This window comes from Lygodium microphyllum, chromosome 15 (assembly GCF_053477565.2).
Source record: "Lygodium microphyllum isolate KBCC chromosome 15, Lygodium_microphyllum_v1.1.10, whole genome shotgun sequence".
Taxonomy (NCBI): Eukaryota; Viridiplantae; Streptophyta; class Polypodiopsida; order Schizaeales; family Lygodiaceae; genus Lygodium; species Lygodium microphyllum.
In genome coordinates this window covers 7,108,191-7,125,232 of record NC_141149.1, presented here as the reverse complement: position 1 = coordinate 7,125,232, position 17,042 = coordinate 7,108,191, and the positions used below count along the sequence as shown (strand labels likewise).

The following is a 17,042-nucleotide window of genomic DNA, read 5'->3' as shown; positions in this document are numbered from 1 at the left end:
CCACTCCGGGGGGTGGCATGAATGGACGACCGATGATGTTTTGACCCAACACATCGTTTCTGGAGGATCCTTCGTCCATCAAGAGAATAAAACACCTGTGGATTGAGGCCAAACAGACCTGCAGCAGTCCCACCGAAGCTTGCATGGAAAGCAATAAAGCAGTTATTGTTGCAGCAAAAAAACGTGGCCAAATTGCTGCACATACAAGGAGAACTTCTTTGGATTGCGCTTCCTGAGTTAGACATGCTCTTTCGTCTGTTGTTTCTCAAATGGGAGATTATGGGCAATGCTCTGTTAATGTTTTATTCTCGAAGCTCTAAAGCAGAAGGGGAAGCAAGAGTGGATCAGCTGCCTTGAAGATCAGAGCGATAACAAACTTCTTGATAAAGAGGATATCTTGGAAGCTTTTAGAGGCCACCTAGCTACGTGCCTAAAGCTCTGGGCATGAATCTCCTGGTAATACCAAAGTTTCAATTGTACATTTTTCCGATGCTGCAAAGTTACCTCTTTTATCGAGCATAGTTCTAAGATATATGAGTTCATTTGCCAAGAACTTCACTTACGTCAAGGGTTTGTATAAAAGTAGCTTTAGTTGCGGCATGCTTACGTCTCATCAGCCGACAGATACAACAATAGCCATTTTCACATCACTTGAATGTGGGTGGTAATGATGCGGATTATGGTGCCACCAAATGATTATTGGCATGCATGAGACAACTCTCAGCTATGAACGTTTCATTTTCTGAAAACCTTACCTTTGTGTCAAAGTCTACATGTACAAGTACTAAATATCACAAAAAAATCCTGTTTGCATTTTATGTACTTGAATATGAGGAGATGATGATGATTATGCTTTCAACAAACAAAGGTAACCGCGAATGAGACAAAACTCAGGTATGAAGGTTTCATCTATTAAACATCTTAGCTGTGTGTCAAGCTCTCAATATACCTACAAGTCTTGGATGCGACAAAACTTTGTATGTTAAGCACCCATGACATAACCCTCTATTGTGAGGTTATGTGGTACAGGACTGCTAGTGCAAACAGCTGTTCCTTTTCACTTGTTTCTGGGTTTAGTATTGTGTTTCAAGAAGGTGAATGCTAGGAAGGCAAGGCCTGCAAACAAGACACCCATGCCCAAAAGTGCTGCAAAGTCCAGAGCAATGGAACTGTCTCGAACGGACCTGACTTCCTGCAGTCGCTCCCATGAGAAGGTGTAATTGAGATTAGACAGTTGCTTGCAGGGGCAGGCTGGGCATGGCTGGTTCAACATGCACCCCTGGCATTCCTTAACAGAGGTGTCACAGTAGAAGCTCACACTTGTCAAGGTGTTTATAACATACTGGTATGGGTTTGCCCAGAAAACCCATTTGTAAAACCGGCTTATCTTCCTAAAGGGAACCACCACACCAGAGCCTGTGACCCAAATGGAGGTGATGATTGACACCACAAAGGCAGCCAGTACAGGCTGCGGTGTGGCAAGTGTCAATAGCATACCAAAGTAGGTTACAGATAAAGTGAACACAAAGAGAGAGAGCCAGTAGACAAGGAAATGCTGCAATGACTCAGTTGCAATATCCGCTATGGCATTGCCAAAACCAGCAAAAGCTAAAGAAGCTATCAGAAGATATGGAATCTCTGCCAACACCCAGGCAATGGGATAGAACACCGGAGCGTACATGTGAGCCCTGCGTTCCCTGTAGTAGGCCAGTCGATCTGAACCCACTTGGGGAACAACATTGTTCGAAGTGATAACACCAATGAGCATCACTTGCATGTAGATGTAGAGGGAGCGGGAGCTGAGGCTAAAGGTGTCAGTGTAGCTGATGTGAATATATATGGAGCCCATGAGCAGGCCCAGAGCTATGGAACCTGTAAGGCGACCGAATGTGTAAGAGACATTACGCCAAAGGAAACGCTGAGTGCGGAGGAAAACCATGGCAGCTTGCCTAGTGGCAGGAGCAGCATAGGCAGCTGCTACTGGCTTCAAGGCATGCCGCCTATTTTGACGCCTTAATCGATGAAGCTCATCAGCATTGGTGGATGCCAAGGGAGATGCTCGATATATTGCTGCAAAGTTATGGGCAGGTTCGCGCCGCTTAAGACCGGCGCCCAGCACATCCAACACAAAGGTGATAGGGTTCCGCGAGGCAAGGTCCACTGGTGGTGTCAACTTGGGTATGCCAGAGAAGTAGCGCAGAAGCTCCTGACAGTTGAAACCCACTGGTCCAAAGTATACTTGTTCACCACCAGTGCTTAGTATGAGCACATTATTGAAGGTGGCAAGGCCCAGTGCACTAGGGTGCTGGATGGTACTCACAACAGTTCGCCCAGTACCTGTTTGTAGAGAAGACACAAAGAACAAACTGTTTCAAAAAGCAAGACAGTGCACTATTGTTATCCCTGTACATGCAGATATACGTGGGGGCAGAGAGCAAGTATTCTCCATACATAGCTTAAACAGTACCTGCTATGGTCTGCAATGTAGATAGAATGTTTCTCAATCCGACACTGTCGAGCCCAGACGTAGGCTCATCTAAGAGGAGGATGCTAGGGTTGGCTGCCAGCTCCACAGCTATGGTGATCCTCTTGGCAGTCTCATACGTGCGACCAGCTGCATCACGAATAAACCCCACCAGTTGATTGCTCACCTGAGTTAGGTTGAGCAGCTGAAGGACCAGCTCTACATGAGCAGATCGCTGCAATGGTCCAATCCTGGAATCCAGCCGTAGGCTGGCACTGAAGTATAAAGACTCCCGCACTGTGAGGAAAGGCTGATGGGCATCTAGTCGCTCCACAAAACCCACAACTCTGGAAAAAGAAGTTGCAGGGGCTTTGAAACCATTGACCAAGATGTCCCCTTCCAGCTTGCCAGGAGGTCGTCTGCCTGCAAGCACCTTGAGCAATGTCGTCTTACCGGACTTTGAACTGCCAATGAGTGCCAGCATGCTTCCTGGCTTTGCCCATCCAGACACACGGTTGAGCACTGTCCTTCCCTTCCCAGGAACGCCCACTGTCTCAAACACAAGATTGTAAAATGATAATGTCACGGGCCTGACAGGAATGTTTGAACTCCGCCACTCTCTCCCACCTGTGATTGCTTCCTCATCATAGTTATCTGGATCTTCTAGCCCATTATATTCCACAGGCTGTTGGGGCACTATGGTGCCCATTTTGGGCGATGATGCTTCTTGAGACGCAAAAAAGTTCTCTCCTGAAATGGAACTCGCATCCTCTGCATCCTTATCCACTTGACTGAACACCGGCCTTGAAGAACCTCTTGGTCGGGGGAGAGAGTGATTCACTTCCGGGAAGTTGAGTTTGTTCAATGCCAGAAAGCACAACATATTGATGAGCAGAATCCAGGCCAGCAGTATAACATATGATGTGCCCAACCAATGCTCCTCTTTGTCGGTCACAATCTGAGATTGCAGCAAATATGCCTGCCCAACTGTTCTGTCTGGGTAAAGATTGCAAAAGTTCAAAGAGCTGCCTAGATACTGTGAGCAGGGATCTGTGTATCTTTCTCCAATTTGTGTCATACAGTACACCAGATTGGCCCAGTGAAGTGGGTTCAGATAATATAGCCATCTCCAAAACATAGGAATGTTGTTTGGATAAATGACAAAACCACTAAAAAGCAAAAAAATGGACACTAGTAGTCCTGCAAGCAAACAATATCCTTTTAGCAAATCAACAAGGAATACAAGAGAGACACTCCAAGAGAAAGAGGCGGAAGGACTGTCAAGCTCACCCATTAAAGCATTAGCTGCTTCTAGTATAGGTGATATTGCACTCAGAAGTAACACAAGAGAGGACCCCAGATAGCATACTAAAAACAGTAACATAACAAACTCGAAAAAATGAGCTCCATGTTTGTTTATAGAGAGGCCAGCCATGAAATAAATGCACACACTATATACCGAAGCCTGTAAAGATGCCAAAGAATGATCCATCAATACTGTCTTCTTCCACAGCTATTGTCACTGAGAAGCGAAACTTCAAGATCGAATTACCTCGATAAAAGATTGAGGAATGTTGATAGCACTATGTGCAATCACATAGGATGATGCACGGAAAAACCTCTGGGCCCGCTGCTTGTAGAATACTGGGCGCAATAACATATACACAGGAAGCTGTACGGCATTCACAAGGAGTATGCTCATGTTGGCCACAAAACCCAGAGCCCTTAGCAAATTAAGATCCTGAGGGTCGTATACACCACCAACATGCCAAAAGAATGATCCTGTAAACAATCCAAGCACAAACACCTGGGCAATTCACCCCCAAAAGTATTTATCATTTAGTTTTGAACTGGCTGTACTGCTCAAGCAGCTCGCCAACAATCCAACAAAGAAAACCATACAGCATTCTGGACACAAATGAATGTACCTGGATTAACCTTAGGTTGATAAGAATCTGCAGTCGCTTGGCCACCTTTAGCTGCCTTTTGATCAGAGTCTTTGCTGATGCCCAGCTGTCTTGTACAAAAGATCTTGAGAACTGGATGGAAGCTTTAGGTAAATCATCAGCTTCGGACTGCCAAAAATAATTCAAAGTTCTATCAAGGATTCAGGCGTTTGCTAACTCAAAGGCCCAAGTAGTGAGAGTGTGAAAGGTTGTGACAGGACATTCCTTTGGTGAATCTTGTTGCCTGAAATTTAGAAGCAAAATCATTACCTCTTCAATAGGACGCTCTACTTGCAGTCGGACATGACCCCTTGCATTCTTTAGCATGGTATATACAGATTCAGCACTAGTCTGTCGGTCTGACTGTGATCCCACTGCAATGTAATGCATTTCTCCATCATTTGTAGAGATTCCTGTTACAATGTCCCCTGTTTGGATACGCCCAGTACTCTCTATGCCACGAGTGTAGTCCACTTTCTTGGACAACCTTGCAACCACCACCTCTGTCCAGCTACTGTGTGTTAGGGCCAATCTTTACAGCTCATATTTTATACTTGTTTGGCTAACTCTTTCATGTCACATGATTTTGCAAAAGGACTGTTCACTATATTTTTGCAACAGGACTGTTCAATAGAATCGACCCACCTAAACCTCGCCCTTGGGCTTGGTCTGCATCTGCGTAGTAGTCCCGTTCATATGATTTAGGCTCAGGTGTTCTTACAGACAATCCTAAGCTTGGCTCACTTTCCACCCAGAATGTATGCAACACATCATCATTATACACCACACGTAAGATATCTTGGTAGAGTTCTGAAGCCTTGAATGCTTGAGCAAACTCTTCACTGACTAGGTTGGTACGAGAACTGTCCATGTACTGTGCTCCCTGGCCTGCAGCAATATCTTGGAGAAATTCGCAGGAGTCGACATGTGCAGGCTTCATGTACCTACAGACATGTTGGCACTCTTTAGCATATGATAAAGTGGCAAGCAACTGCTTGAATAGAGTTGATAATAGCATCGGAATATGAAAAATATAGCTAACAAATTACTTACCCAAGATTCTTGAAGTAGTGTAAGGCGTCTTGGCGTGGGCCTTGGTAGAGGAGCTGGCCCTCTCCTAGCAGGATGATGCGGTCAAACAGATCAAACACCTCCTCTGAGAGCTGCACCAGTGCCATTACTGCTGAGCATTGTTGGATGCGGCTAATGGCACGTAGTGTGTTTACCAAGTCATATGTGGCCAACGAGTCCTGCCCACCTGAGCAAGGCTGGTCATAGAGCATGACTGAGTAGGTGCCTAATGCAATCTCAGCAGTGGTTAGCCTTGCCCTGTCACTCTCAGTGATGCCTTCTTGTGCTGGCCCTGCAGGGCCTACCAGATGGTGCTCAATGGCCTTGAGGCCTAAGGCCTGCATCATGTACTCCAAGAAGGGGTCCTGTCCTTCCACCAATGCATGTGCAAAAAATTTTCTCATTTGTGGGGAAAAGTTTTCCGGCCTCACTCCTTGAGTGCAATCCTCTGCAAACTCTAATGTCTCCCGCACAGTGAGAAAGGGGATGTGCCTGCAGATATCACCAATCAGCCATGTTAAATTATCTGGCCCCTTTTGTCCATCTGGTGCAAGAGAAAATTTTGCAGCCTCCTTTCATCAGGTGCAGTGAACTGGCATCTAGTTTTAATGTTGCATGTGTCCAGCATGTGTCTGGAGCATGGCCATCTTACTATGGCATTTGAAAAGGAACACAAGAAGTCTTGAACAAATTCCCACTATATTTCTCACATTGTGAATTACAAGATCATGAGCTTCTGCAAAGGAGGGATCACATACCTAGCTAGGGACAGTTGGGGGAAGGAAGCAAAGAAGGGATCGCATACCTAGCTGGGCATGGTTGGGGGCAGGGGGCTGTCAACCATGCTTAGCTAGGTATGTAGCCCCTTCCAAGCAGAAGCTCGTGATGTTGAATACTATGTATGGGATAAAACAAGGTAAAAGGACCCCTTTTCCTGCTGCCAGCATGGAAAATGGTTAAAACTTGTGGAAGATCACACAATTTTTCTAATTTTGAGCAAAGCCCGAGTGAGGCATGGACACATTTGCCACAGTCATGGAAATCTACCATCATAATGTACACACTTAAATAATCATCCAATTCTCCCAAGCTTTCATGCTCCTTCAAAACATTCCTCCGTCCATTCACAATTTCACTTGATTTCTGCCCCTACTTCATTCTATGGAGTGTTTTGACATGGTTCAATTAGTGACAGTTATTCACTTTGACACTTGTGCCATATGCAATCTACCCGCAGTACTGTATGGAATGCATAATCTTGAAATATACTTGTTCAGTTGCCCGTTGATGTATGCTATCATCCTCGTAAGAACGATTTCTGAGGCCTCTCTATCATTGTACAAGACTGTGCCTTCTAAAGTAGTGTTGCGATTCACCACAGCTCTTCCAGCCAGAACCTGTTGAACAAAATCATTGTAGTACTGCCAGCTATGGGTGGTGAAAGCGTTGTGCAAGACTCAACGTATTCCAAATAATGCTCCAGGACATAAACATACCTTCAATAGAGCGCTCTTGCCACTTCCTACAATAAAGCACACCCAAAAATAAGAATGACAACCCCATCAGTGGATTTTGAATACCTCTATTATAAGAAACTGCAAGACTTAGTGCAAGTTTATGCTTGTGAAGTGGAGGTAAATCTTGATCATTATTTGTATGTGCACATAGTACCTGGGGGTCCTAACAATAAAGTTAAGGAACCCGGCATTACATAGCCAGTTATGTCCTTCAGAATCTCAAACTCCACAATCTCCTTCTTTCTGCCCAGGCTCATTAAAGGACCTAAAAAACAGCCAAGCAGCTTCTTTCCAAATGTTTCATACCCATCTGGTCCTAGAGCTATTTTGGCCGTGTACTGGATATCCATAAACCTCACAACCTGCAACAGATTCAGCATGCTAAGAGCAATTCCTCAAAATTTGAAAGTTTTGTTGTGTCTTTCATGTAGCAGCTTATACAATCCCCAACTTATTCTGCATCATGTGAGAACTGCAAAATAAAATTTCTAAATCTGCTGATGTCAATAAGCTGCAAGCCTTTAAGTTTCACTGCATCCTTGATGAATTTACCTGTTGAGGAATGGGCGGTGTAATTCGAGCTACATCTCGCAGGTAGCTGACAATTCCATCCTTGAGAATGTAGTCCATCCCCACCAGCTCCTCCGCATTGGCCTTCTCATTATCCTCCTGCTTATGAGCATGCCCAGCATCATTGAGATGGCGGAAAGCTCGCTCTGCTTCTCCTGAGAGTCCATGGATTTTGAGGGCCTTATACAGACGCATGGCCACGTCATGCACATTATCAGGGTCTGCATTTGCAAGCTTGTCCTGGACTTCAGGAGTGGAGGAGCCATGGATGCCAGGAAGCTTGGCTCTGGTGAGAGGGGTTTCAGAGCCACGTACAGGCACCACAAAGACCTTCCCACCATGTGTGTCATCGGTGAAATCAGAGAAGGCAGTGGCACCAGTAATACTGCTCTGGAAGCTCAGATCGGGAGTGGAGCTCTGGAAGGAAGGCCTCTCCACAGGCACAGGCTCATCAGGTCTCCACCATATTGGTCCTGAGTTGCTGGCTCTCGCAGGTGCCTTGGTGGGAGCAATATGGAAGCCTTTCCAAGGGGCACCACTGCCTGAAGTGCCCATTAAATCATGTAGCTCAAGTCTTCCTCCCTCAGAAGTGAAGCTTAATCAAGGTTTTTGATTCTCACGAAGAAGCTCGATCAAAGGCTTGATCGAGGTTTTGGATTCTCACAAAGAAGCTCGATCAAAGGCTTAATCAAGATTTTTGATTCTCACAAAGGAGCCCGACGGAAGGCTTGATCAAAGTCTTTGATTCTCACAAAGAAGCTTGATCGAAGGCTTTTGATCCTTTCAAAGGAGATTTAATAAGTGTTCTGATTCTTTCACAGGAGCTTAATCAAAGGTTTTGATCATCACAAAGAAGCTCAATCAAAACTGCTTCTGATTTAGGGCGGCAGAACACGAATTATTAGTAGCTGTTGCTGCTGCAGCTAATATGGTTGAAGTGGTGGCTTAATCGAAGGTTTTGATCATCACAAAGAAGCTCAATCAAAACTGCTTCTGATTTAGGGCGGCAGAACACGAATTATTAGTAGCTGTTGCTGCTGCAGCTAATATGGTTGAAGTGGTGGCTTAATCGAAGGTTTTGATCATCACAAAGAAGCTCAATCAAAACTGCTTCTGATTTAGGGCGGCAGAACACGAATTATTAGTAGCTGTTGCTGCTGCAGCTAATATGGTTGAAGTGCTGGCTTAAATCTGACAAAGAAGCTTTAACTGCGGTCAATGGAAGGCCTGCCTAAATCACGTGTTACACCATCCTCTCGAAGAAGCCTTAATGAAATCCTGCGTCTGGTTTGGGATGGCAGAAGAACACAGAAGATCAGCTGTCGCTGCTATAGTGATGATTGCAAATCAAGGCTCTGCTTGAGATTCCTGGCTATGGCTGCTCAAATTGTGATGAAATCGAGAGAGGGGGTCTCCCCAATGAAGGTCAGACAGGGAATGCCGTCCACGTGTCACGGTCGGCCGTACAGTAGCAAACCAGCGCTTGCCACATGGCGCGCCCTCCTTACGTGAGAAATCCGAGCTTTTTGCATGCGTCAACCCCAGCACGTCAAAAAGAAGAAGACAAAGCTCTACCTCAAATCACGCCAATCCCATCGCGATTCGGAAACATCAAGAAAACAATGCAGCCGCCCAGACGCAAAGGTCCACGCATTTTCCCATGCGAGGAAACGGTGCTGTTTTCCTTGCATCGATCATTCATGAGCTTTTGCTTGGGAGGCACCGCATACCTAGCTAGGCGTGCAGATTGGGACAAGGTGCTGCTAGCCCCATTCACACCTAGCTAGTTATGTAGTCCCTCCCTCACAAAATCTCATGATGTTGTAATTCACAATTGAAAAATTACAGTGGGATTTTGTCTAAAACTTCTTATGGACCATTGCTAGGAAAATCTACAAGTGGAGTTGAGCTCTAGCTTGTGAGTGAGTAGATTGAGCTCCCTTGGCAGGAAACCAAACACCTGTTTAAGTCGAACAAAGATTGATTCTTGAGAACTCGCATGAAGCAGGAGTATCGTCCTGACTATCAAGGAGGAGGAGTTAGCAACCTTCAAAAGTTCAAAATCCAATAAACAATCGAATGAATCTTGACTCTTATGTTAGATGCTTATAGATATTTGTGCCACTAGAGAAGCACAGCCCAAGGTTAGAACTCAAACACCCATGAAACTCAACCCACACTCAAACCAACTAAGCTACGACTGCATTGGCTTAATTAATTCTTATGTTGTGCTTGAAGTAGCCACTTTTTGTAAATGTATCCTACCACATGACTTAATAGGGGATATAATTGACATTAAAATCCATCACAATTGTATTTATAAATAGATTTAAATATAGGGGGTGGGCACACTGAAAGAGAGAACAATCTATATAGGGTAAGAGAGCTAGTAAAAGAATGGCATGCAATATGAGTGCATTATTTTGTTGCGAGTAGGGCTAGTAACAAATCACATATCGTTGCTCAAATGGTTCACGAGGAAGTAAAGAGGCCACTTGATTGGTAGATGTAGGTACAAAACTCCTTAATTATTGGTGCACGTGTATCTTTTTATTGAGGCTCCAGTATGCACTTGTTTAGTAGGAGTTTTTCACAACACAAAAAATCATATTGGCGGCTATTGCACACGCAAGGAGTAACATATGTGCCTTTTTTTTTTGGATGCTTCATGGTGAAGTGATGAGATGCAGCCATTGCACAAGACGATTGCCAATATGAAGGTAGAGATTTGAGGTGTCTAAATTAGGTGCCACTATACTGACCCCTTTACCCTATATCATCCACTCACTTAAAAGGATATTTTTTTACATTAGATGATAATAAACTTACATTCTAGATGTACATAATGGGTTTTTAAAATAAATATATTGGGGCTCAAATGCACATGACAAGGGTAGTTTTGATTGCACATGTTAGGTTTAAGAAACTCAATTTGCATGTAGTGTTACATGCTCCCACCATTGACATGCTCAAGATCAATGCTTCCAAGAAGGATTTTGAAGCCCTTCTCTCCTCATTGTTGGGAAGGTATCACAAGGCTACAAGTTATATGCCTAGTAGGTCTCTATGCTCTCGATCTTATGGCTTTTCTATAGTATTTTTGTCCCACCCACACCAAAATGAAATATTGTATTCTTTAATGGTTTAGCTCTACCTCCATCAAGCATATTACAACCTTGTTCACAACATATTCATTAGAAAGGGTGTGAATACAATGGTTGCACTGAGTAGGTAATGCGACTTCAAGTCTTAGGCTAAAGGATTGGCCCTTGGGCTCATTGCTCTAGACTTTGGATTCTTTTGACCTTGCATACTACACAATGCAATTTTCTACTTTCTTTGCTTTCTTGCTTAATGCTGCATTATATACATAGTTTGAGTATAGGAAGTTGGAAGAAAATGCTTATTGCCCATTGGGTCATTATTTCAAAGTGTTTGCATTGTTCAATTTCAAAATTCTTACAAAGAAGATGGATTTTGTTCCAACTTCCAAGTGCAATCATTAGGCTTTAAAACAAAATTTTCCCAAGTCTCAAGTTTTTAGGCTAAAACTACAACACTTCTACCTTACATGGTGTCAATATTTTCATCTACAAAAGACTCATATTAATTTTTTCCAAAAACTACCCTTTGAGTGCAACACTAGAAAAGTTGTGCCCTTCTCAAAGAAGGATAATTTTTTGGATTTATGAGCTCTCCAATAAGTCAATAATTGGTCAAAAGGGCTCTGTAACCTTCAAAAATGAAATTGTGACTCCTCACATCCCCATCCACCACTAGATCCCCAAAATCTCTCTCTCTCTCTCTCTCTCTCTCTCTCTCTCTCTCTCTCTCTCTCTCTCTCTCTCCATTTGATGTTTTCATGGACAAGTGCACATACATAGAAGTTTTCCACAAATTGTAGATTTTGGTGTTTATAAAAGTGTCATTGTGTGAGGATCATACAAAGAAAGGATGATGCTTGTGTGTGGCACATGTAAAATCAACAATGTTCTTAGTGTCATGCAAAACATGGATTGGCATGAATCGCACTCCATTTTCATAAAACCATGTGAAGCGTGATCAGCGTGATCTAAGCATGTAGGGCCAAGTAATACAGGTAATGGGAAGGCAAGTAATGTAAATGTACATGATGTACTTAATAAGGAGAGAGGAACTATTGAATAGTCATGAAATTTACCAAACTTGTCTTGTCAAAGTTTTACTCGAGAATAAATTCCTACTCCTTTCTTGGGCTATGCACATTCTAGCTCTCAACATGCATATGACACTTATGATTGAGATGCCTTGATTGCATCTAGTATGTCTGATGAAAAAGAACTTCATGGGGCACAAAGGTACGAAAATTTAGGTCCCTACACAATGCAATCAAAGTCTGACATGAAATAAAAAGTAGCACATGATACTCAACTAGTTTCCACATGGCTAAAAAAGAAAATCACTAAGTAGGTTTACGAGTTGAAAGATAAACTTGATCATAGGGTTGAGATAACGCTTGTCGTTTTGCTCAAGAGAAAGGCATTAATTTTGATCAAGTTTTTTTCTCCCTTCTCATTTCTCGTCCCGATGATTCTATATATGGTCTATTTCAACCTCAATTGTTGTATCACATCTTCTTGCATCCTTGGAAAGAGGGAGATTTGAGGCACTATTCTTGATCATCATTATGTCAATGCCCAACTAGTATCATACTATGCATCTATTGCTTCATCTTATGGATTCCATTGCCCGTTCATTTTGATTTTCTTGCGTTCATTAACTTGGCCATTTATTCTAAGTTTATTCTACCTAAATGGTATTGTACTACATATCTAAATGGCTCATCTCTTGTTCATCTTATGTGCTAGTTCATTTCGAGTTTCGTGTGTTCAATGTTCTTTGTTTCAATCTATTTGTGCTTTCTTTTTCACACTTCTAGGAATCTATGCATTCCCATAGCTCTTTCAAAATGAGGATGGAAATGGGGATACATATCAGCATGGAGGGACAGGGGGATTAGGTGGTGTAGTAGTGTTAATTTAGAGAAGAGCTCTAAGATATGGTCCATGTGGTGCATCGAGATGTGGAAGAAAGATATATGTGGATTAGAGTGTGTATAGATAGACCTATAGGCACAACTCGATTGCAGTATGTTACTTTTCTTTAACATGCTCTAGATTTTCCGCTACGAAGAGGTCCCCATATGCCTCACTTTGTGAGGACATCATGAGTGTATCAGGGGTGTCTTACTAGCAAAAGATTTCAACGCATGTAGACGAAATAGACAATTTGCTTTCCATGAGATGTGAAATTTTCTAAGAGCTTACATTGGGAGAGGTGGGTTTACTTAAATCAACCCAAGACAAAGAGTTAATGGAATGTGGAATACATACTACTAGCATTGGGGAGTGCACATAATCTAGCCATCCTAAATGGGCTATCATAATGACCAAGATAAGACATTTTCACATGGTGGAATAGTAAAAAAGGAGCGAGTACTGTGGATTACTTGATTGGTTCACCAACATTAATACTAGACATCAAGAGGTTTAAGATCTTAGATAGACTGATTGGGTTAGCAACAGGTCATGCTATTCTAACCTTCACAGTGGCATGTCATCGTACACAAGAGGTAAAACCATATGTATCTAGATTTCCACATTATGAATTTGTGGAGGCAACCTCATAGGTATATAATGCTACAATTCGAAACACATTGATGGAGCTAGATCCACATATTCTACTAGATGTATTTACGAGAGATCTAGTTGAAATATTACATATTTTAATAGCCCATGCATTCACACATTGTGCCATCTACTACACCACCATGATGCTTAGCTCCATAGAATGGTTGGTATGATGATGAATGCATAGAAACATAGGCACAACTCCAACGAGAAGTAGCACTTAGTGTATGCACACATAGGCATACTCAGACACTCTTCACACACCTAGTGCAAAAAAAAGAAATAGGAATACTTAGCTAAATTGGAAACTGAGATGTATTCTATGGTCTTGGGACAAGATAACAAAAGGGCATGGAGAAAACTTCATGAGAATCAATTGCCGATTTAGATTACTAGACCTAATGACTAGCATGGATATGCTTGTAGGTTGTATGATGTTCCAAATCAAGAACCTATGCCTCTCCCCTTGGTTTCTAGACCGACACAATGCAGTTTTTTCACAAAGAAGAGAGTGAAACATGCCATAAGGAGGCTAAAGGATAGGATATCTCATGATCATGAGATGACGACTTAGTGGTAGAGGACTTTGCACATGCTTGTACACATTCTAGCACTAGTGCTTGCTCATATTTTCAAGAGAAATTTTTTTGAGGGATTTACAACTAGATGGTCAAATCATACAATTAAAGTGCTATTTAAGAGTAGAGATCCTACGATACCTAGTAATTACAAGTATTATGATTGGCCACATGCTAGCTAAGATATATGGATCTATTGTGGTGCAAGCCTTGAGCAACCAATATCAGAGCATTTGGGGTCAAAAGTCTACCATAGGGGTAATAGACAGTAGGGTGAAGGGAGATTTAGGGAGAGGAGTAGACGCAAGAGAAGGGGCTTAAAGAAATAGAAGAGGTAGAAGAATACTCATAGAGGTGAAGCCTATCAATTTATTTCTGCATCGTGAGAAGATAAATCTCTTGTAGACCAAAAACGTGCATAAAACAATAGCTTCCTCTCTGTTGCTCAAACCGCCAATCTGATGCTTCCGTTGGCTTTATGACAATGTGTCCCTCCTGTAGCGACACGACATCCACCCCCTCTTAAACTGCATATCCTCTGGCATGTGCCAAAGTCTTATGGATCTACAGTGTTAGAAGAAGTATCCTTTGCCATGTCAATTTCTTCATTGTCTACCTCTTCTTCTTCCATATTCTCATGTTCATGCTCAGTAACCAACTCCTTCAACTCATATGCTAAATAATCCCTACGTTTAAAGAGCTTGATACGCTTTTGAGCCATTGGAATCCTTAGAGCTGTCCCATCCATCTCATTTAATGTATAGGTAGCATTGTCAAAAACAAACATTACCACATATGGACTAAACCACCGCTTTGCCATCTTCCGACTAACATTATGTTGACTTTTCAAGTTGATGTCATAAATAGCACCCAGTCCCCTTCTTGTATAGCTCATGGTTGAAGTCTATGTCACTTGTCAAACCTCTTCTTATTCTTGATCCTTGTAGTCTTCAGCTTTTTCATGGCTGTCTCAACATCTTCAGGCCTTCTTTCTAACTGTCTAATGTGTAGGACCAGCAACTCTTCTCTATTCAAACCCTCTTCCCATGGTAGAACACTCTAAGTAGCAATAGTCTCCTCAATAGGCATGATTGACTATTGTCCATACATTAATTCAGTAGGCATATTCTTCGTAATTGCACTATGAGTGGTCCTATCAGCCCATAAAGCAAAGGGTAATATTCTTGGCCACTCTTTCATCCTGGCCTTGCATGACTTTGCTAATGTCTTAATGATAGGCTGATGACCTCTTTCACTTTTTCCATTTGCTTCAGGATTGTAGACTCAATTTAAAGCCAACTTGATACCCAATCGTGAAAAGAAGTCACAAGCCTCATTCGCATCCAATTCTCCTCTATCTGCAACCACTTTACCAACACAACCTTACTTGCAAAAGACTTCTTCCAAGAACTTGCAAACTGCTTGAGTAGTCTTTGTACTAAGATCTCAACCTTCCACTTGATTTGTCAACTCTCTCGTGCAAGTATAAGATATCTCATATTGTCAAGATTGTGGGAGAGAAGGAAGGAGTCTCACTTGTAGCTTTCTTGCTTGCACAATGGGGGAATACACACAAAGGTGGAGACTGAAAACAGTTTTCCTCTCTTAGTTGTGTAAGCCAAAAAGAACTCTAGTACATAGAAATAGAAGAACCCTATATATGGGTCTCAAACCAAACTCAACTAACTAAGGTGGCATACTAACTAAGCCACGAACTAGAGTAGATAAGGACAGCTGTCATCTAGCTATTATTCATGGACGGTGTACCAACCGCATCTACAGCTAACAAGTCGGTGACATAAATGCACAACGGTCACCCTAGCATATCACGAGTGGAGCTCGATATCTCAACACTCCCCCTCGAGCTCAATCCCAATTCCTGCACGCCAAGCAGGTCTCTGCACTTGCGCAGCTTCTCTGCGCCCAATGCCTTCGTAAATATGTCAGCTACCTGATCCTCTATGCTGACATAAACTAGATCAATAAGACCTAGTAAAACCCTCTCCCGCACATAGTGATAATGCACCTCAATGTGCTTTGTTCTAGCATGATAGACTGGGTTATTTGCCAAGTGTATACTGCTCATGTTGTCACAATAAATGACAACTGGCCCATCTGTAGGCTGATGCATATCATAAAGTAGCTTATGCAACCAAGATACCTCACATGCAGCCATTGCTGCACCCCTGTACTCAGCCTCTGTGCTCGACAAGGCAACTGTAGGCTGTTTCTTGCTGCTCCAAGTGACTGCAACACTCCAAAAGAGAACACATATCCACTGGTAGATCATCTATTAGAAATACTACCAGCCCAATCAACATCAGTGTATCCATGCAACTGTATCTGAACCCCAGTCTCATAAAATAGTCCATATTGCAATGTGGTCTTCACATACCTGAGTATGCATCTAGTCGCATCCAAATGCGGTTTCCTTGGAGCCTGCATAAATTGACTTACCAATCCAACAGCATAGCTCAAATCTGGCCTGGTAATAGTCATATAAATCAAACTTCCTACTATGCGTCTGTACATAGTAGGGTCTTCCAGAAGCTCACCTGCATTTGCGCTCAGCTTCACATTCTGCTCCAAAGGAACTGAAATAGGCTTACAGCCTGTCATCCCATATTTGGACAGCATGTCCAATCCATACTGCCTCTGCAAGAGCCATATCCCACTTGGTGATCTAATCACCTCAATGCCCAAGAAATAACGCAGCTCTCCCAAATCCTTCATCTCAAACTTCTGCTTCAATAGCATTTTCACATGAAGGATATCTTCATCACTATCACCTGTTATAATCAAATCATCAACATAAATGACAAGTAGCATAATACATTTCTCTGTTTTTCTCACATAAAGTGAGAAATCTTCCTTGGAAATCTGAAAGCCAATAGTGACAAGATACTATCCTATCTTGTCAGACCATGCTCTAGGTGCTTGCTTCAAGCCATACAATGCTTTCTTCAACCTGCAAACAAACTCAGGATGAATAGCATGCACATAACCTGGTGGCTGCTCCATATATACCTCTTCTTGCAAATCACCATGCAAGAAGGCATTCTTTACATCCATCTGATGGCTGCTCTTACGGTTGCCATCCTTGCAACCGGACTGAATGTTTCTTCATAATCAATGCCATATGTTTGTGCATACCCCTTGACTACTAATCTTGCCTTGTATCTATTCACAGAACCATCTGCATTGTGTTTCACCTTATAAACCCACTT

At 42.6% G+C, this 17,042-nt stretch overlaps 1 protein-coding gene across 2 annotated transcripts; it reads right to left on the bottom strand.

The window, feature by feature from the left end:
- Positions 1-694: 694 nt before the first annotated feature.
- LOC148024240 (ABC transporter G family member 31-like) lies at positions 695-8,933 on the bottom strand. 2 transcript variants are annotated; one of them, XM_087693845.1, is made up of 12 exons: positions 7,551-8,933; positions 7,153-7,360; positions 6,978-7,003; positions 6,751-6,878; positions 5,464-5,973; positions 5,056-5,354; positions 4,681-4,913; positions 4,393-4,539; positions 4,017-4,271; positions 3,755-3,929; positions 2,468-3,664; positions 695-2,337 (listed from the first exon to the last, which is right to left on the bottom strand). In XM_087693845.1, the coding sequence occupies exons 1-12, from the start codon at positions 8,121-8,123 to the stop codon at positions 1,058-1,060; spliced, it is 5,031 nt and encodes a 1,676-aa protein (XP_087549971.1). In that variant the 5' UTR covers positions 8,124-8,933; the 3' UTR covers positions 695-1,057. The 2 variants fall into 2 exon arrangements, with proteins under 2 accessions (XP_087549971.1, XP_087549972.1); XM_087693846.1 differs by having other exon boundaries at positions 7,153-7,470; positions 7,551-7,689.
- Positions 8,934-17,042: the final 8,109 nt, after the last annotated feature.

What these genes read in the sequence shown, in the direction of transcription:
- LOC148024240 (XM_087693845.1), bottom strand. Translation starts at nt 8,123, where the DNA reads ATGGGCACTTCAGGCAGTGGTGCCCCTTGGAAAGGCTTCCATATTGCT. An exon ending in CACCGCCCATTCCTCAACAG is followed by an intron (nt 7,361 to 7,550) that starts GTAAATTCATCA and finishes AATCTGTTGCAG; the next exon opens with GTTGTGAGGTTTATGGATAT. An exon ending in TCAACCTAAGGTTAATCCAG is followed by an intron (nt 4,272 to 4,392) that starts GTACATTCATTT and finishes TGAATTGCCCAG; the next exon opens with GTGTTTGTGCTTGGATTGTT.